This window comes from Semicossyphus pulcher, unplaced genomic scaffold (genome assembly GCF_022749685.1).
Source record: "Semicossyphus pulcher isolate SPU_LCO1_2020_fin unplaced genomic scaffold, fSemPul1.0.p SCAF_4, whole genome shotgun sequence".
NCBI lineage: Eukaryota > Metazoa > Chordata > Actinopteri > Labriformes > Labridae > Semicossyphus > Semicossyphus pulcher.
In genome coordinates this window covers 26,203,206-26,224,604 of record NW_027211715.1, presented here as the reverse complement: position 1 = coordinate 26,224,604, position 21,399 = coordinate 26,203,206, and the positions used below count along the sequence as shown (strand labels likewise).

General features: G+C 40.9%; 1 protein-coding gene across 1 annotated transcript in view; it reads right to left on the bottom strand.

The window, feature by feature from the left end:
* The window catches only part of anos1b (anosmin 1b), a 50,843-nt gene that overhangs the window by 10,168 nt on the left and 19,276 nt on the right, over positions 1-21,399 (bottom strand). Inside the window, exons 3-8 of the mRNA XM_069680348.1 lie at positions 10,886-10,948; positions 10,028-10,235; positions 8,298-8,482; positions 5,052-5,181; positions 847-940; positions 106-349 (exon numbers count right to left, since the gene is read on the bottom strand). Coding sequence (XP_069536449.1) covers positions 106-349; positions 847-940; positions 5,052-5,181; positions 8,298-8,482; positions 10,028-10,235; positions 10,886-10,948 — 924 coding nt within the window. The remainder of the gene's footprint in view (positions 1-105; positions 350-846; positions 941-5,051; positions 5,182-8,297; positions 8,483-10,027; positions 10,236-10,885; positions 10,949-21,399) is intronic.

The following is a 21,399-nucleotide window of genomic DNA, read 5'->3' as shown; positions in this document are numbered from 1 at the left end:
AAATGACCCATTAGTTTAATGTTGAGGTCAGCCTTTGAATGATTCAATAAATCAACGGTGCAGTCTTTTATTCAGTGTAATTAAGCTGTCAGAGTGTTTCCTTACCCCCTGAGTCACTTTGGTGTTGCTCTCCTTTTTATCCTGCTCCGGTGTGTGTGAGTGTGTAAGGCGTGTGTGCATGTTTTTGTGTACTGTATGTGTGTCTGCAAGCACTGTGTGTGTGTTTTTGTGGGCTGTCTGTGTATGTCGAGGCATCCAGGTGACTCTGTAGTTGTGGACTGGCAGGTCTCCCTCTCTGGGGGGGTCCCAGCTTATTAAGACCGCCACTGTGACCCCGCTTCCCCTCGACCTAAGCAGAGAAAGCAACAAGTCACAACAAGGATGTCAACAAATTACGGTAATGAAGTAGAAAGAAAGGCACTTCCTTATATTCTAAGAAGTAAATGAAGTGTCTATAAAATAGATGAAATATCTGTATGTCACAGCTTCCTCTTCCTCATTTCTTCCATGTATAATTTGAGACATTTTATCGTCATGTTGAACAGAAGCTACAATTTAAGTCCTCACCTCTGTTATTACATGATTTATTGAAACATTGCAGCTGATCCAAGACATGCTCTGAACTTTACGTGACCTTGTTTAGCATTTCAGCACACAAATAGCGCTGCAAGATATGATTTAATAAGGGTGAACTGTAATTTGCATCAGACAGCCGACGACTTGACCACATTTCATGACTGATTGCCCACAACGGCAGCCTGCTAGTCCTGAAAGGACGCATAGCAACCAACCCAGCGAGGAAAATAGCAAAGAAATTAGCCTATTTAATCATCTTCAGTCTATTACCTCTCTGTGAACTGGGTCCGTGGATGTGAACCCGTCCAGTCCAGAGTCTGGTTGCTCACTCTGATGTTTATCGGAGGTTCTGGAGGTGAAGGGTCTGCAGAGAGAGAGGGTCAGAGGACAAATTTGTTAAAGGTCACATATTTCATCTATGCAAAACATGTTCCATTATTCTAACATGTTTTTGAATCACGTTGGTAAAGTTTGTTTCGTTTTAAAAATTGTATACATATTTTTAATTTAATTATTTTTTGGAGCCTCTCCTTCCTCCTGAAACCAACAAGCCGTTTTGCCATTCAAAAGGTCAGACCTTAGCCACGATTGGCTGACAGTATTTGGAGTGACCACGTAGCCTCTCCTCCACATGTGCAATCCCACGTGGGGGAGTGGCCGCACTGCACTGTTGTTAAACATGGCTGCTCTAGGATCAGTTATCTGGCCTTATATGAGCCAAAATCGCCAGGAGGTATCGGAATGGTAAGCTGAAATCTTGACTACAAGCTAGAGCAAGAATGCAGCCTGAGGTGAATGACGGTGAATGATGATTGGTCGATTTCAGCAAAAAGCAAGGTGCTACATAGAAACCTGCAGCTGTTCTGAACGGCCCATTTCAGAGGCGACCTTTTTAAACATGTAATTCTGGAAAAACACGAAATTATGCAGTTTTCACTTTTTCACTGTGAACAATAAACACCCAAAAATGTGAAACCCATGAAAATATGAGAATATCCATTTAAAAGATATGGCCCCTTTAAAGGAAAAATGGCAAAAATATCATTTAGAACAGGACTAATTGAGGTTAACATTGTAATCCCCTTAGATGTTCACCAGCATGACTGAAGTGTCTAATATCTCAATGTTTAATGTGCTGCAGCAAAGCAATAAAATAAAGAAGCCATTCTGGCAGGAAAAAGAATAATGTCCTCTTGGTCTTATTCAGGTCTACAAAGCCAATTAGATTTAAAGCATCAAAGGTGAGCGACACCGGAGAAGCTTGAAGCCTCCTTTTCAGTAGCCACCACAACACAAACCCAAGGCCACCAGCGCTAAGCCGCTGTTTGCTTCCTAGATTAAATCTTGAGGTCGCTCCTCTTTCAACACTGGCTCTGTATCTCATTAGAAACCTCAAACCACAATTCTGTATTTCATTAAAACTACAAAATGTATCTGATTAGAACTACATCCCCCATGGCAGGCCTCCCACGGGCCCTGGGCCGTGCCTGGCTGACCCCGACGCAGAGATCAAAGTCAGGGCAGCATTTTAGAGCTGCAGGACCTGGTGTGTTTGTGTGTGCATGTGTGTTTTCTCTTTGGAATAAGCAGGAGGTCTCCGTCTGCCAGCAGTAATTGTCAAATCAGAACCAAAACACATGTTTTTCTCTGAGGCACTTTCACTCTGTGTGGCTCCCTCAATCAGCTGATTTCAGTCCATTGTTGCACAAGATAAAGACATCAAGATGAGTTTCCTGATCCAGACATTCCCCTATAATTACTGCTGGCAGGTCCTCTGTAACCCTGACATCTGAATGAACAGGGAAGGTGATATTTAAAACTCAGATTCTCTCTGGTTAGCACCAGGTCACAGTGGAGGAACTTTAAGCATCCTGACATCTGCCAGCTTCCTGATTTGTGACCCCTGACCTCCAGCCCCTGACTAATCACACTAATGAACTGGAAACACAAGCCTCTGATGCCGATCAGATGGTATTTATAATGTTGAAGTGTGTGTCTTTAACCTTTAACCCCTGTCCCTTGAAATACATACATGTACAAAAGGATGCACACACACACACATACACACCCACTCTGTGTCTAAAAGGGACAAATTGAACATTTTGCAGAGATTTACACGAGGAGATTGTCTCTTGTAGATAAGGCTACAGGCTACATAGCTTACAGACTGGGACAGGTTACTTGTATTCTTCTTATAGCATTTATTGTCTGCTTGCATGGTAGCCAGCAGTCAGTTAGATTAGCTTAGCATAAAAACTGGAGATGAGGAAACTGATAGCCTGCCTCTGTCTACAGGTGATTAAATAACCAAGACATTAGCAATCAACCAGCAGAGAATTCAGGAGGTTACTACCTCCAGCAAATACATAAAACACATAATCCCCTGCAATACGTCCTCTTTTATTTTTCACACTTTGTTTTTCAATGCTAAAAGAAAGCTAAACGACTGCTGGCTAAAGCCATCAACTGGAATTATACCTTCGATAAGGTACAAATTACATTCTTGCAAACAAAGTAATGGATCACCTTTTGGTCACCGATCAGACCACCTCCCAAGCTTCAACAAGGCTTAAATCTCTTACATATTACCTCCAGAATCCACACACTAATCTTCTCCAGACTAGATTACTGTAACTCCCTCCTTTCCAGAGTTAATCAAAAAGCACTCTCTCGCCTCCAACTTGTTCAGAATGCAGCGGCTCGGCTTCTCACTGGCTCTGACAGACGACATCACATAACCCCAATCCTGGCTTCCCTACAGTGGCTTCCCGTTACTTTTAGAATTGATTTTACGATAATGTTTAAAGCACATATGGGTCCGGCTCCAAGCTACATAGCAGAATTTGTTGACACCTTATGAGCCAGCTCGCAGCCTTAGATCCTCCGATGGGAGCCTTCTGGAGGAGATGGAGGAGATAAGGCTCGCAGAATCAGTGACATCTTTTAAATCACTCCCTTTATAGACTTGCTTTTATATGATGCTGTGTGTGATGTGATGTTTATATGTTCTTCCTATTTAATTTATCTTCTTCATTTTACCCTTTATGCTCAGTTTCCTCTCTGCCCTGTTTTTACATGTTGCTTTAACCTTGGATTGACTGTAACGTTGTATTGTCTTGTTGTGTCAGCCATGTTGTCTGGGTTCTTATGTTACCCACTGTGTTCATGATTGCTTGTTTGTCAATTGTTAAAGGTACTGCATAAATACATTTATTATAATAAGTATTATTATGACTAATTGATTAAAAAACCTGTTGTTCTTGTTACTTTCCTACACGTCAGTAACGTATCATTACAGCCAGAAGTGATCCTCTTGTAGAGCACAGGGAAACAAACTCCTCGTCAGGGTTCTTAATATTTTGCCAACTTTATATCTGTCCTGTCAATTTATGCTGATAAATTAACTTCTTTTGTGTTTGCTGCAAGGACATCGTGGTTTATATTATCTGTCAGTGTGTTGATGATTTTTTCTTTTCATTGTTGTTTGTCAAATATGACACTTCTTAAAACAGAGGTCTAAAAAAAACGCATGTGAATGTGTCAGACACCTGCGTGTTTTTTCCGTGAGGAGAAACATCATTCCAGCTCGATTTTTAGCTGTCAGATTTAAGAGTGGTATCGATCGTCTCAGCTGACTCTCAGCAGGAAAGGGAATAAAATGGAGATGCCAGAGAAGTTTGAATCTGTCATAACAAAGGATGCACATTCTCTAAACTCTGTTGGAGACATGAGGAATTGTGCTATTTTGTGTTTTCTTCTAGACGGTGGAAAATGATATCTCAGACACCTCTTCATAATCTCCCGTAAGTCCTCAATTGATAAAGAACCTTTTTCCAAAGCTCGCTCCAACCTGGAGTCATTATTCACATGCAAACATGCTCAAGCCAATCCCTGCAGGGGATTCATATCACCAGCCAATCCTGGCCCAACACCAACATGACCTAAGTCTGCTAAGCATTAGAGCTAGGGCCTCCTACAAGTGTGTGTGTGTGTTAGAGAGAGAGTGTCTTACTCTCTCTTTCACCCTGTCTCACTGTCCCAAACCAGAGATTTCATTCTGGCACTAAACCAACTGAGAGTGTATGCATGAGTATATTTATAAGTGTGTGTCTGTGCTGCATGTGTGAAAGTGTGCACATGCCGTTGTGTGTATTTTCTGTTTCCTGTCTGTGTTTTATGGACTGCCTGATAGTTTTCCTGCAGTGTGTACCTTATCCATCAACTCTGACTGAAACAGAGAGAAAGAACAGGGAGGATAGGAAGGTAAATGTTCCTGAGTTTCAGACGTTTCCTCAGAGACGTGTAATATCTCTCGTAAAGTGACACAAATGGAGCACAGAAATCCACGTTTTCTCAGTGTCTCATGACAGAATATCAAAATACACCGAAAGGTTACGGAAACACGCCGGAGGAATCATCGCTCTCTTTGGGACACTCTCTGAAGAAAATGATAGTTTGTGTTCAGACTGTGTTACCTTTACTGGAGATGTGGTGTCTGCTGGGCGTGGTGAAGCCTCTGCTGCCGTGGCTGTTGATGGCTGCTACTCTGAACTGGTACCAGCGCTGAGATCTCAAATCTGACAGGACCACATCTTCAGACAGGGTCTAAAAATACAAACACAAAACATGTTACAATGACTACAAAGATAAAGACCTTTTGTTCTAACACTTTTGTCGTATATTTTCCTTTTTCTAAAATGATATAATTCAACACTTAACAAGCCTTAAAAAAGCTGTTTTCACTTATCTTCAGTGGTTTAAATTCTCATCTCACCACAACAATGTACAGCTTTTGGATGAGAATCAAGAACAGTTTCTAACTGCGCGATCCATCTAAATTGTGTGCCTCAGAAATTTATTTTATAGATGCCGGCATGTTGCTGCAAAACAGCCCTACCCTACCACTGTAGCTAGTAGCCATGTTTGAGAGGAATGCATGCTCCAAAGCGTGGCTACATTAATGAAAAAAGATGACCACAGTGCTAGCTGTAGTGTCTGTAAGATGGTAATGTCAGGTACAGATGGAAACACCATGAATAGGCTTAATTATATTTTTACTACACATTGGCAAAAATTCCACGTGCGCCATTTATTTGACACTTTACACGTGTGTGCCACCTCTAATAAAACAGCACGTCGGCTGCTGAGGATAATTATTCTTCATTATAGTAACATAAGCACCATGCAAGCAGCCTTAGCAGCCTTCTTGTACTGAAAACAACTGTGAAAAAAACTCTTATTTCACCCTTAAATCCATAATAAAAAAAGTCCTGTTGACGCCGACACCTGTGTAGGACTTTTTTTTCCATAGAAAATTATGAATCAATGTGACTTGATAAAGAATCACACGGATAAGCAGAATTGTCATTGCAAGCAAATCAGATTTTTGACTACGCCCATCAGAGATCATGGTGTGGTCCAAGGTGAAGCAGGCTTTTAACCTTTAAATGAAGTGAGCCAAACATACATAACACTTATTATTAGCTTAGTTTATGACTTGCATGAGTATGCAATATCTTTGAATATCAGATACAGAAGATAACAATCGTTATGTGGCAACAACTTCTGCAACTAAAGGTTAAGATAAGATACTTTGCTATAGATTGTATGAACACTTAACATTAAAGGAACTAGAGCCCGACCGATTTATCGGTCAACCGATTTTATAGGCCGATATTCGCACTTCCCAAATATATCGGTATCGGACCGATTGGCTCAGATATTTATACATTTAATTTTAGCAGTGCTGCGGGAAAACCCCAGTGCACCTCCTGACAATCAGAGTGTGCAGTTTTAAAGAGGGCGCAGTTTTAATTTTGACAGCATGAGAACCAAGCTCTCATTCATTTTAACAAAATAGGGCTGAAGTCAAGAATGAAACAGCCACCTCACTCACTCAGATTTGGAATTTTAATATTTTAATTTCAGATACATTTTGAACATATGTGAATATATCGGCAGATATATATCTATATCGGAATTTTTTTACTCCCTAATATCGGAATTGGCATCGGCCCCAAAAATCCAATATCGGTCGGGCCCTAAAAGGAACAGTTTGACATTTTGGGAAATAAACACTTAATCTCTCTCTTGTTGAGCGTCAGGAGAAAAACTAATTAGCGTAGCTAAGCATAAAGACTAAAAAACAAGGGGAACCAGCGAGCCTGGCTTTGCCCTACATTAAAAAAATCTGCCTACCAGCATCGCTAAGACTGACAAGTTAGATCTTCTTTATTTAAACTGACAAACGCAGAAGTGAACTTGACTATTTCTTGGAAGTGCAGTACGGCGTAAGATGTTACAGGTTAATAATAACAATAATAATAATAATAATAATAACAATAAATTTAATTTAAAGGCGACTTTCAAAAAACTCAAGGTCACCTAACAAGGCAGAGTTGAAAACAATAAATCAACAAAATTAATAAGACAAATTTACAGTGTATAAAATCATTATGTACAGAGGTTTAGTTTGATCAGATGGTTAGGGATCAAACTGAATATGCAAGTTTAAAAAGATGCGTTTTGTCCTCGAGGATGGATTTTGTTGCCTTTTGATGGAGCCATGCTTGGTGTTTCCCTGTGTTTCCACTCTTCGTGCTAAGCTAAGCTAACCGATCGCAGGTGTTAGCCGCATTTCTGCTCTTGGCAAGAAAGCATATATTTCCAAAAAAGTTGAATTATTTGTTTTCCAGGTTTGTAATACTGAGATCCCTGCTACAATGAGTGTGTATATTGTAAAATTAAACTGATCATGTCAATCCAAGTCCATTTCGTGCACATGTGGTCAAATCTTCTCTTACAAATCCATACTGTATCTTCTTTCAAAATCACGACAGCTTTGTAGAAATATAAGCTACACAAGTTAATGAGATGAAATTCAGATAAACAGTCGGACTGGAATTCCATCTGAACAGAGCTAAATTAAATGATCTGCAAAAATGATGGTTCAAATTCCTGAAGATTCACATGTTTTGTCTCCTTGACAGTGCAAATGTAATCACTGCTTAAAATCTACTCATCCACACAGACACACACACTCACAGACACAAGCTGCCATCTATTTAAGTCTATAATGAGCGTTCAGTCATTCAGACTCAGCCGGTGGAACGACTGTGGCTGCCTGTGGTTCCTTTTTAAGCTCTGCTTATTTACCTAACCTCACACAGGCACACACACATGGACTTACAGTGCTCACACACACACTCACTCACACACACACACACACACACACACAAACACAGTGAACGGTTTACCCTGGCAGAACGAGGGACTTGCTGGGGTGGAGGTTTAGACTGCAAGGCAGCAGACAGATGAGGTGGAAACAGAGTCTAACATCCATCTCCATAGCTGAGAAGTTTCATCATTCGAGGCAAATTGAGAGTTATGAGGTAAAGATATGTTGCAAAGTTTGTGGCGCTGTTCCACTTTTAAAGGCACAGGGAGCCATTTTTAGAGCTTCATTCACTGAAGATGTTAGCTGGACAGAAATAACTACGTGCTATGTTGTAATATGTTTTGTTTTTCCAGGGATCAGCCTCCCTACATCAAAATATCCCCACAGCTAGTATCCACCACCCGTGTAGAGAGGCTGATGTTAATGGAAACCTTTTCTCCATTAATGTCATAAGACACAGAAAATAATAGAAAAAAATCTCTATTGTATCAACATTTTCTAAACTGTCAAACTGAGGTGAAGGGCTGCCAGTTACTGTGCTTACCATTGCAACAGTGGTCCATGGAGAGGCGTGGTCTTCACTGGGATGAATCCCAATGTTCCAGCGGGACTGGAGCATGTAAACGACCGGCTCCACGCTGACATTGAACTTTGACACCCACACCACCTTCACACGACCCTCCGAGTCCTCCACGAAGCTCATCTCTCTGCGAGGCTTCAGAGGAACACCTGGAAGGATGCGAGGGGAAAGAAGGGATTATTTAAATCACGATTAAATTGGCTTTAAAAGGGCAAAATAATTTTTTTTTTTTAAATAAAATGTCTTATAGCACAGCTCATTTAGGAGGAAAGAGGGGTACTTTATTCTTTAAAAGATGTGTTTTTGAATATGTAAATAAAAATTTCTTTCAGCAAAAGCCTTTTTTTACATTATTCTGCCTCAGCATCGTAATGAAGCTCCGCAGTCATGCCACCTTTATCATTTTACACTGAACCAAGCCAAGCCGGCGTAAAGCCGTCCCAGTGTGTGTTTTTGGCATTCCTGTATTGGGGAAGCAAAACGTATGCGAGGTGTAAACAAGCTTCACATACACACACACGATGGTGTTCCGGCCTGCTGGCTCCGCTGTTTACACAGACGCTGTTACGCCTCTGTTACACCTCTGTTACTACCTCCGATGCCGGCTCAGAGGCGGATGATTTCGCCCCACCATTCTGCCTCAGTGCGTTTTACACAGAAGATGAAACTTAACAGAGGCGTAATAATCCCTCCTTGAACTGGCAGTATAAAAGGGGCTACTATTGCACACTGCGCCCTCCTCAGTATTGCACACACCCTTGTTTTTCATATTTGCTTGTGGAAGTGCAGTCCTATTGCACAGTGTTAATGTTCAGGTGTTCAAATGTTCATGTTGATTGCAGCTATGGCTCTGGCATAAAAACTGTTTTTCAGCCTGTTTGTTCGTCCTTTGATCGCCCTGAAACGCCTTTCAGAGGGCAGAAGTTCAAACAGGTGCTGCCCAGGGTGGGATGATTCCTCAAGGATGCTGAATGCTCTTCTGAGGCAGCGTGAGTTGTAAATATCCTCAAGGGAGGGGAGAGGGCAGCTGATGATTTTTTTGGGCTGTCAAAATGACCCTCTGGAGTGCCTTCTTATGTGCTGTAGAGCAACGGGCGAACCAGGCAGACATGCAGTAACTTAATCTCAGCTAAAGTGACAAAGATGGCTCATGGAAAACCATTAGATTCAACAGGATGTCTCAAACACCATATTTTAAAATCATGATAGGACATGAAATCCATTCAGAGCTTTTCTAACTTTTAAAGTCAATAAATAACCATTAACAAATAATATTATAAGCCAGCACTGTTATTTCTGATATTCACTCAAAATAACTGGCTAGTGATTTTAAAGTTTCCAGATCAGGTTCAGTGCTAAAGCAAAAATATAAACACTGCAAAAAATATTTGTGTTTAATTATCATGGCCGCTGTGGGGCCATCTGGGACTGCAGATGTAAAGCAGGATACATTTATTACCTTAAATTGAATTGTAGTCATTTGGCAGAAACTTCTAACCAAAGCAACCCACAATTAATCCACTGAAATAGCAAAGAAACCGATTTTAAATATTGGAGGAGCTGACTAAAAGTGCTGCATGGCAGACCAATTATAGCATAACAGAGATCAATTACAGCTTCATTATTTTTCAGCAGTGTTGTGCATATAAAACCTTCTCTATCAGTTTAACAGCTTCTTACAATAACATGTTTACCTTTATATAGATTGGATGCGGCTTGGCATGTATGTCCACAGCCATTAGCGCAGCATTTCCTGGGGGAGGGACAATGCTGGTCTGACGAGCAGCTCTCCACGCAGGCTGCAGCGAAGCCGGTGGCTCGCTGAGGCGGAGGGCAGTCACCCTGACGAGACAACCTCAGGGAGGTCAGAAACTCCCTGCTCGTCACACACTCCGTCTGCTTCTGAGAGACAGAACGGGGAGGGGGGGGCTGTTATCATTGCAGTTGACACACAACGGAAATAATACGTAACGTTTAAACACACATACGAGGGCAGGAAAACACACAGCAGAGGGGAAAGTGTTTCCTTTGGTAAACTCTCTGCAGGCAGCCCTCGAGCTCTGGTCTCAAAGGGGGGTATATGTGTGTTTAACTCTGTGTGTGTGTGTGTGTGTGTGTGTGTTTCTGTGTCTGTGGGCATGGCTGCAGCTCAGCAAAATGTAAACACAAGCTTAGCTAATAGCCGTGAATTACCCTGTGTTCCTAACCAGCCAGCCAGTCAGCCGTCCAGTCAGTAACATGCCTCAGCTATTGTGATGAAAAACTAATCTGTCTGAAAACCAAACTGCGACTGACTGCTTTTACAAATAATCATTTAGGGCCACACACACAAAACTGAAACACACTCTCACATGTACGCATACATCCAAAGGACTAAACATGTTACTCATAAACACACATGCTTACATAAACACACACAGGAACGACGTACACACTCAAAAAAAATGGTGCCAACAAAAGCACCTTTCTGGTGCCGGAGTGACAGCGCCACCAAGGCTGTTGTGCCTTACACACACTCTCACACATACACACTTTGCACCCTTCTGCCTTACCTCACAGGACTTTGGAGAAAGCATCTTCCTGGTTTCCCACAATTCTTTGCATGGTTGAAGGCACTGCACATAAACAAATAAAAACAAACAAAATATGAGGCTTTAGGCTGAATAAATTTAGGATATAAGAATTTACAACTGTTTCATCACACTTGATAACATGAGTTTAAAAAATATCAAAATTTGTATATCGAAATGTATGAATGATTATTTGATTTCTGGTGAAGAGCAAATATAAATAAGAGAATCGATACCCCTCTTCAAGATGAAGCTAAGCTTAGCACAAAGACAATAAACAGAGGTTAACAGCCTGTTTGACTGCATCCAGAGGTAACAAAATCCGCTTACTAACAACACTTAATCTCATAATGTAAAACATGATATCTTGTTTTTTTCCATTCTTACAAGAACAGTTTTTTTTCTGGGCTGGGAAAAGCATTTTTGTGGACAGCCTGGCAACTGGCACGTAACACCCCCGAAAGGGAATTTTCACCATTTTTATGTGGAAGTCTGATAAGTCCTTCGGCACGCAAAGCTGTGCAACCGGTGCCTTCATGTACCAGGATGCACGGTGTGTTAGCAGCAGCAGCCTCAGCTTCACTCTGCTGCTACAGCCATAGACTATAGCTCAATTTAATGCAGCCAATACATGAATCAATTCAAATGTATCCTTTACCTTTACATCCTCTGCAGTCAGATTTAAGGATGCCATGTTTGCTGTTCATAGTGTACTTTTGAAGCCAGTTTGCAATTCAAGCAAAGGCAGAGACGAGAAAGCCGAGGTGAAATAGACTGTAGTTCTGGACCACCAACCACCTCAAATGTTTGTGTTGGTGCTGAAGCGCGAGCGCTTTGCCCAAGAGACACAGAGAACATCTGCAACAACTGCAGGCATCAGAGCACTATAACTCAGAAGAAAGAAATAAGGTTTGAATATGCAAACAATCCCTTTTAATACATGGAATTGTGATTTTCACACTCAGGTTGCGTGAAGATTAAACAAACCACATATAAAATGTTTAAACGTGAGCTCTGGAGGTGTTGGTATGAGGATTTTGTGACCTTCAGACATCATCAAGCCAGCTCTTTCCTCCTGCTTCCAGTATCGGTCGGCTGTCACTCAAGTAGTCCCGTTTTTAACACTCACTTAAGAGAGTAGTAAAAGGCTTTCTTAATCTTCATCTACTCCAGAAAGTGAAAATAAGTGTATTTCCAAAAGATCTACCTTTTTTAAACAAAAGAAAATGTGTTCGAACAAGGATGGATGGAAAGTGTCGGAGGGTTGCAGGATTTGCGGAGACAGAGCTCTAAGTGTTTCAGCAGGTAGGGAACATGAAGAAACACACACCCCGAACGCACACACTCATCTGGTTTGCCACCTCAGTGAACTGCTGAATGATGGCTCTTACTAAATTAAAACCAGACAACATATAAAAACTGCGGTTTCACCCCCGGCCTCCTCCCCCCTCCTCCTCCTCCTCTCTCTCCCTCTGTCTGTCCGTCTGTCTCCCTCGCTCAGCTCCCCCTGCGCCTGGATTCAATCAATTTTACAGTTTATTCCATCTCGCTGATTCCAGGAGAACAAACAGAATCAACAAAGAGCCATAAAAACTTCATTTTTGCACAAATAAATGACTACTGTTGGATGGAAAAGCCTTCCCCAGAAGCCGTTTTAAACAGGCTCATTTGCAGACTGATGACAGCGGAGAATTCCAATGACAACTGTGTGGGCTTTTAGGGTTATCATCACACTTAAGCCCCTCACATGAGGCCGTGTAGACTTTCAAAATAAAGGTCGAACTATACATAATTCTTCTACTCCTGTGTTTCATGCAGTAGCAACAAACCAAGTGATGTTCCCTATGCTAGTTTGTTAACCTTAGGTACATAAAACGGAGTCTCGGAGTGAAGCATGATAGCCGTTTAATGTGCAGTCAGTTCAGTTCATTAAGTCAGAGCTTAAAATGAAACTCCACCCTGTCTCTGAAGGTGATCAGTGTGTGTGTGTGTGTGTGTGTGTGTGTGTGTGTGTGTGTGTGTTTGTGTGGTGTGCTCTTGTATTATCTCCCCGTCTCCTTATATCAAGACTCCATGGAGGAATGTATGATTAATTTAAGAGAGCTGAAAAAGGGAAAATAACTTGAAGGGATAGTTTGGTTTGTTTGAAGTGGGGTTGCATTAGATACACTGATACTTATCAATAGTAAGTGTACTACATACAGTGGATGCCGGCCCTGAGTGCCGGGCACGGATGCCAGGCTATATGCGGCTGCAGATAGGATAGGATCCACTTAAAAGGACGTCCCACCTAAAAATCAATAGTGATATATATTGTAATGTATATTTGAATAATTCACTGTGTTTCACTTTTTAGTAAGAAAGCCTGAAAATTGGAAACTACTTTGTGTGGACGGCAACACATATGTGTGCAGCGTACGGTGTCGGATCAGCTGTTTGTGTCAGCGGTTTGTAGAAGAGACAACTCACTAAAGAAAATACAATATTATGGAAACGACAAAGTGCCGTTCACGTCGGGGACCAGAGGACATTGTTTTCCTTCATGTTGTGTTTTACGCCGTATGTCAGCTGTTTGTGTCAGAAAGTGCAGTGGCATATAGCCCATAACTTCCATGCCAGCACTCCGGCCAGTTTCTACCACCGGGGCCGTGCTGACCGGCATCCACTGTCTGTAGTACACTTACTAATGATAAGCATCTCATACAACCCCACTTCAAACAAACCAAACTATCCCTTAAAGTTATTTTCCCTTTCTCAGCTCTCTTAAATTAATCATGCATTCCTCCGTGGAGTCTGGCTATAAGGAGGCAGGGAGATAATACGAGAGCACACACACACACACACACACACACGCACACACTGTCGTAACCAGATCCTGAAGTGTGATGTGTTTCTTCAAGGAGCTCTCGTGGGTCTCACACTCAACCATGTGCTGCTCAGGTTCTCAAAACCTCCCCGAAAACACCTCACACACACACGAACCAGCCGACACATTCACACCACTCCATCTTCCATCTAATCCGGCCCGCTCCGCTGTACTCCCCCCCCTCTCTCTCCTCCTCCTCTGCTGCCACTTTGATCAGTTACAGCCATGTTTAATCTTTCATTCCTTCCCCTCCTCTATCCCTCTCTCCGGCTTCCATCATCCTCTGTTCTTGTTGTCTCCTGTCTTCACATTATCACTCCTCTTCTTCTCCTCCGTGCTTCCTTTCTCTACCTCCTTCTTTGCCTCACCTCAATAACTCTCCTGTCCTCCCTCCTCTGCTCTGCCCGACTTATCCAAATATCGTTCTTGACTAAACCAAACCAAACAGCGACCGTTTCACAACGTTAAGAACATTTATTATTGTATTGCGTTCATCCTGCCCTGAACGTCTAAATGTACATTTATGCAATGTCTTAAAACATCCCCAAAAGTTGGGTGCTATTAACACGCCATCCCCAAACAAATCCTGTTGTTCACAGGGGTTAAGGATGCAGACCATGTCATCACAATGCGACAGGTTGGAGTCCTTTTCCTGTCATTGTCTCTGAAGGGATTTAACAACAACAGAAATGCCTCCAAACAATACAAGACCACTAAATAGGTATTATTATTCCAATACTATTAACTACAACTGAAAAATGAAATAACTTTAAACTTTACTTTTCTTTTTACTCAGTTTGTGTTAAATGCTTTCCAACAGCCTAGTAGGACGCTCTACGATTCAGTGAAAGGTTCAGTCTGGGCTTAAGAAGTGCTGAAGCTGTTATGTCTAAGGAGAAAGATTGTTCTTTCTATTATATCTGACATTGTTGGACACACAGCTCCGGGAAAAATTAAGAGACCACTACAGAAGTTTCCCTCTGGTTCTTCAATTTATAGGTTTGTGTTTGTGTAAAATGTCTTATTGTCAACAACATTTCTCACTACTTCCAAACAAAATACTCTCATGAAATTCTCAGAAAATGACGAGTGGTTAAGATAACCAAAAGATGTTTTTCAGACCTCGAATAAAGCAAAGAAAACAAGTTCAAGTTCATCTTTAAAACGACAGAATACTCCTGTTTTAACTCAGGAAGAGTTCACAAATCAATATTTGGTGGAATAACCTGGTTTTTAATTACAGCTTTCATGCATCTCGGCTGCTCTCCACCAGTCTGTCACGGTGCAGCTCGGCTTTGTTCGACGGCTTGTGACCGTCCGTCTTCCTCTTGATCACATTCAGGAGGTTTATAATGGGGTTCAGATCTGGATTGGGCTGGCCCGTGACATGAAGAGAGAGATGCTGATTTAAGGAACATTTGGAGTGGTCTCTTAACGTTTTTCCGGAGCTGTATATATTCAAGGACGAAAATCCTATAATATACTTTTTCTTTGCCAAATTTCAGAGGGAAAAACAGCACCATTTGGCAGCTATAGCTTTGCATCAGTTTACATATAAAACAAAGGATCACTTTATAGAGAATGATCTATTATAATGGATTAACAGTATGTAGAGTGGTTATAATTAGCCCCTTCCTGGACAGCTAAATCATTTAAAATATTTTAACATATTAATGCATGAGCAAAAATCCTCAACATATCGATAATCATGCTAATCTTATTTTGTATTGTTGCACCTATATACAGTATACAAAGTACTTCAAAGTTTGATACGTATAAGCTGTGGTCAAATGCATATTACTTACTAAATTGTCATTGAACAGAGTATTTTTTTTTTTACCAGTTTTACTAAAGCGATGAGTATCTCTTATTTTTCAGATAGTAGCACAGCAGGGAGAGAAAGGAGAGAAATGGGGGAGGGGGGGGAAGGGGGGAGTCGAGGCGAATGGATTTAAGCTGAAAACACTTGTGGTATGTACGCGGTGCGCACCTTACACTCTCAAATATCACTTGGATGTTGTAAATCACTGAAAAGTACTGTATTTGTGTAAGAGGAGCTGAGAGACGAACAGACACTTTGGCCTTGAAGGCGTCATGATGAGTTATGTGTGTGAGGGAGACAGAACGGTAGACACAGCAGAGGTCAAAGGTCGGAGATGTTACTGTTTAACACACCAACGCACTGTAACAACAGAGGCGAGATTAATGACCGCGTATGTGTGCACAGGTTGCATAGCAGCTCCTCAGATATCTGTATAATAATTAATCACATGCGCACACACACGCACACACACAACACCTCTGGCCTCTCCTGCTGTTTTATGGCCTCACCTGCCACGATAGAGGGATGACAGCCACACTCAGCGAGAGGGAGGAGAGGAAATAGGAGAGGGAGGGGAGGAGAGATGTGGTTTCAGAGAGGATAGAGGGGGGGATGAAGTGAGTGTCAGTTGAAAAGGAGAGAAGAGATGAAAGACGAATGGTGAAACAGGTCCAGAGGAAAGGAAAAGAGACAGAGACAAAAGAAAGACCAGATGTGCGCACTCTTCACTCACGGTCAGCAGTTCAGTGGGTACAATGTGAAAAACTATTTATGTTAATTTATGTGTTCAGCTTGTCAGCAGTTCTTCAGAGTTTATTTTATATTGTATGCCCTTCAGTACAACCCCAGTGTGCAGCATTTGGGACTGGTTATTGTTTAAAATGCAAAGTTTAAAATGTAAAAGCCAAAAGCAACAGCAGCACCTGTGCAAACCTTAAAAACGTTTTAATTCTTATTAAAACATCGCTGCTTCAGAATATTTTAACGTGACAACTATGAGCATGTTTCCTACAATTAACTATTAAACAAGTGAAGCCAAAGTTGTCAAACGTTATGAAACACAAGTATCATAATACAAATGTTGTACAACTGGCAGTATTAAATGAACAGATATAAAGCAATCTAATCGATGAATAAGTAACACAAATTCAATACCAGCTTTGAGTAGAAAGGGCCACACTTCAGTTGGTACCATGGCACAATTCACAGCCTTTGCACCATTTTAAAACATATTTCCATCAGTGTGTAAAAAAAGATTGTGAAAAAAAACTTGAGTTTGGGCGCTGGTTTAGCTCAGTTGGTGGAGCAGGCGCCCCATGCACAAAGGGCTACAGTCGCTTGTCGCAATGATCGCAGGTTCGACATCCGGTCTGCCGACCGTTTGGTGCATGTCACCCCCCACTCTCTACTCCCAATGTTCCCTGTAACTCTTCAGCTGTCCTATATAATAATAATAATAATAATAATAATAATAATAATAAAGGCAAAAGCCAAAAAAAAAAGAAAAATACAATATAAAAAAAAAAAGTGATTTTCCATCAGCTTTCTCAGCCACCATCATCGACTATTTTAAGAACCTGAAGGCTCCGTCTGAAGTGAAGAGCAGCATCCTCTTCATGTTTTCTCCTGCAAAGCCGTCCAGCAGATTTCCTGCTTAATCTGACCTGCTGGCCCACATTGTACCATGCAGACCAGCTGACTGACTGACTGACTGACTGACTGACCGACTGACTGGGGGTTAAAACTAAGAACAGAGAGAGAGAGAGAACAGTAGTAAGCCTCTAAAGCACCAAACTAACAGCAGTGTAAACTGTGAGGATATTTGTGTGTACTGTGCTAATATCTAAACAATATTGTGATTTACACGGTTTGATTAATTACCTGAAATGTGACTTTGAGAAAACTTGAAAGAAAAAAATTACGTTTTCTATAATACTGTCCAAAACGAAACTTAAACGCAAACAAAAAAGAAACTTACATTTAAACATCAATTTTTAATTTAAATTTTTCATGTATCTTTACACCTCTTCAGGCTTAAACTAAAAAATATTGTTCACACTTTTGCCTCCAAATTAACTTGACAATAGTAAAAAATTCTTGAGTGCTACATTCGGTTTTTAAAATGGTCACATTTTGTTTAATACTGAATGTAAAATACAGTACATAGAGTAAAATTAAATAAAAGAGCCAAACAACATGTACTATAGAAATGCATACATATATAAAAGGTATGGGATTACAAATACATGGGATAATTTAGACTTTGCAATTGCACCTACATGGTAAATAAGAATCACATTTCAGACCAGTCCTGAGGGCACAGATGCACTTGTTTCACACACACATACTTCAGGCTTTGTTGTTCCTGAGTGAACAAATTCAAAGAATCCCTTTAAAAAAAAAATGTTTGACTTCAGCCAGACCTTTGTAAAAACATGTACGAGAACAGGAGCTAAGTGAAGTGAGCAGCTGGTGGGAGGCGAGGAAAGGCTGGAGGAAGGAGAACAGAGGAAATGAAAACGGGATGGAGAGGACAGTCAAAAAGAGAGATGTTTGGTGCTTTACTTCTTTATCTCTCAAACCTCATGTGCCCACAATGGTCTCAAATCCTCCGTAAACTTTCTCTGTCTTTCCATTGATCTCAGACTTTTTGTGTGCTTTATTAACGCCTTAAATAAAACCACTTAATCTTGATAGACTGGCTACTGGCTACACAAGAAATGCATGTGTTGGTGGCAGGTGGAAGTCAAACACTTCACCTTACTGTTAAAAAGACGTTACCTTCATATAAGATTAGCTGGCCCGTTAACTTCCTAGAAGGCAAGAAAAACAGAATCATTTCGCTTAAGATCCTCCTCCTATTCTTTTTCCTTCCTTTTAATTGTAGCGCTGTGGATTTAATTTCAAACCAGACTTCTTTGAATCTTTGAAAGTGACGGTTTGATGAAGCACGTGTTCAAAGCCAAGTTGGTGCACTAGTCTGCTGCTGAAAGAAGTTTTCTTTACAGCTTAAGGACCACCTGGACTTCTCCCTGTGACTTTATGCCAAGCATGTGAACTGTGAGGAAACCCTGGAGGAAACCAAGAAGACGATGGAGGCACTACATCCCAATTTGCCTCAGACTGATTTATTAACCACCATTTTTGGCCATAAGGGCATTTTGGCTACTGTATTGCCACAACCCATATAAGTGATGGAAAATTAATGGAACTAGATTTTTCTCCAGAAATATGTATTTTTATAGGGATATTTATAGAGAGGATTTAGGGGGAGTACTGCAGACCAAGATGTATTTATGGCCTCTTTATGCAGGAATTAAACTGCTTTAATAAGTTGTTTGTACAGGACTGTGGCACTACTTTCTACATTCAGATTATTATGCTGAATGAATGAGACGTTAAATGGCTACAATCATTTATTAAACAGCTTTGTTGTATACTCGATTCTGATTGGTCAATTCTACTGGTTGTTATTTCTGTATAACAGACTGCTGCTTTGTATAACAGACCGCTGCTGCAGACACAGTTCTGATGACCTAATCTCCTGCAATCATTTCAATCAGCAGAACAAATTCCAGTAAATTATAGCTCAGCTTGTTATTAAAAATGTGTCCATGAGCCCCCTGACACTGAGCAGACAGGGGAAGAAATCAGTGAAGAAAATAAGAGGAGTTAAAAGACACAAAGAGCTTTGGGACAGAAAAATCATCCAAATCGAAGGAGGCAGATTTGAAGTAAACACTTACCAGAACAGGATATTATTAAGACTGATTAATGGGAAAGAATAGTCAACACACTCTGACAGTTAATGGGCAGAAAACCTCGATCAGGTGCTGTGGGGATTCATGATGTCCTGTTCACCTTGTCTCACCTTGTATGACTTAATTTTAACAGCTAAGTAGGCTCATTTGATCAAGACAAAGAGTTCACTGTTGCTATTAACAAAGTTCCAACTATATGATCTAAAATATTATATATTGTTGCAAAGAAAAAACATTGTTATATTGATGTCTTTACCAAAAAGCTGTGTATTAAGGAGGATCATGTACACTGAGCAGGTTACTATAGTGGAAATAAACCCAGGCAGGTTGATGCACAGATACTGTTTTTCGCCAAAGTGCTTTACAAGGTTTTTGCCGCTCACTCAAACATTGAAACAAACGCCGATGGCAGCGAGCTTTCATGCAGGAAGCAATTTTCGGTTCAGTCTTTTGCAGAGGGACACTTCGACAAACGGACAAGAGGAGTTGAGGACAACACAGAGTTCTTACTTACAGCAGGATGTGAAATCTACCAAGCAATGGCTCATATAGACGTGCAACGATTACTTGATTAAACAGTTAGTCAGTGGAATGAAAATTAATTGCCACTATGCAACAAGCAAGCCAAAATGTGAAGTATTGGCTGGTTCTAGCTTCTTAAATGTTCACTTTTTATGCCTTTCTTTGCTATGTTATGATAGTAAACAAAGATTCTTTGTTTTTGGATGTTGGGTTGGACCAAAAAAACCCCATTAAAATACCTCACTTTGGGCTCTTGGAAATTTTGATGAGCATTTTTCACATTTTCAACATTTTGAATGATGAAAATAATTTGCTAATTAATCGCTCATCGTGAGCTGCAGCCCTGCACTTATAGAAAGCGTTTCTACCTTAATGGAGAAAAAGCTTTTTACAATTCGCCTCTTATTTAACCATTCGAACGCCCTTACACAACAATTGTGCCTGATTTTCAATGCAAGCCACTGGACTGTCCATCGGGTGAGTCTTGCTAAAGGACATTGTGAAAATTGGACAGGAGGAGCGATTGAACCACTGATCCAAGAATTGGATATCTCCTGAGCCACAGAAGTATTACTCCTGGTATTAAAAGTAATTTGAATCAGTGAAAATTGAGTTATAAAGAAAGAACAAGGAAGGGTAACAGCGATTTGATACTGCAGCTCTGCTCCTTTGTTCTGCATCCAACCTGTTTGCTAGTGGACATCCTGCGTCCTCACACACCTGGTACACATTACTGTGTCTACTCTGCGTGTGTGTGTGTGTGTGTGTGTGTGTGTGTGTGTGTGTGTGTGTGTGTGAGAGAGAGAAGGAAAGAGATAAAAGAAGGCAGAGATCGACAGATGGAGGAATTGAGTGAGGGCTGTAGTTCACTTTCAGTGAACTCGCATGTGTGTTTTTCCATGAGAGAGCGTCCACTGATGATGTGACACAAACCATATGTGTTGGAGCAACATCTGCCTGGTCCGTGTCTGTGAGTCTGAGTGTGTCTTTATGTAACAAAGGAACAGATAGAACAACAGACAAGCAGACAAAGCTTACCTTTGTCTGTTTTATTTCTTTCATCCCCCTTTCTCCTTTACTTCCTTTGTGTTTTATATTTTAAAGCTAAATTCTCCCGGGACTCTGTGACTGAAAACGATTAAAGAAAAGAGCATGAATTTTCAAAATAAAACAGTTTTCATTGTGGAATAACCGATCATTACAAACTTTCAGCCTCTACAGTTCAACAGATGACGTGGGAAATTAAATGTGTCCTTTAGTTTCACGCTGCACCATTTTGCGAGTGTGTGAGCAGACAGACTGTCGATGTGTTACACATGTTAAAAACTCTGTGAGAACAACCTCGTTCATTACAGCTCCAAGCCTGAGCAGGGACCCGAAGAGGAGCTTAGGGGAAAGTTATACCAGTCCCCAAATTATTCTCTTTAAATCTCTGTCAGAAGTTATTGAGTGTGTTAAGACTGCCAAAAGCCTTTATGAGAGGCTGCAGCAGAGTGCGGGTCGAGAACAACTCGTATTTTGTTAG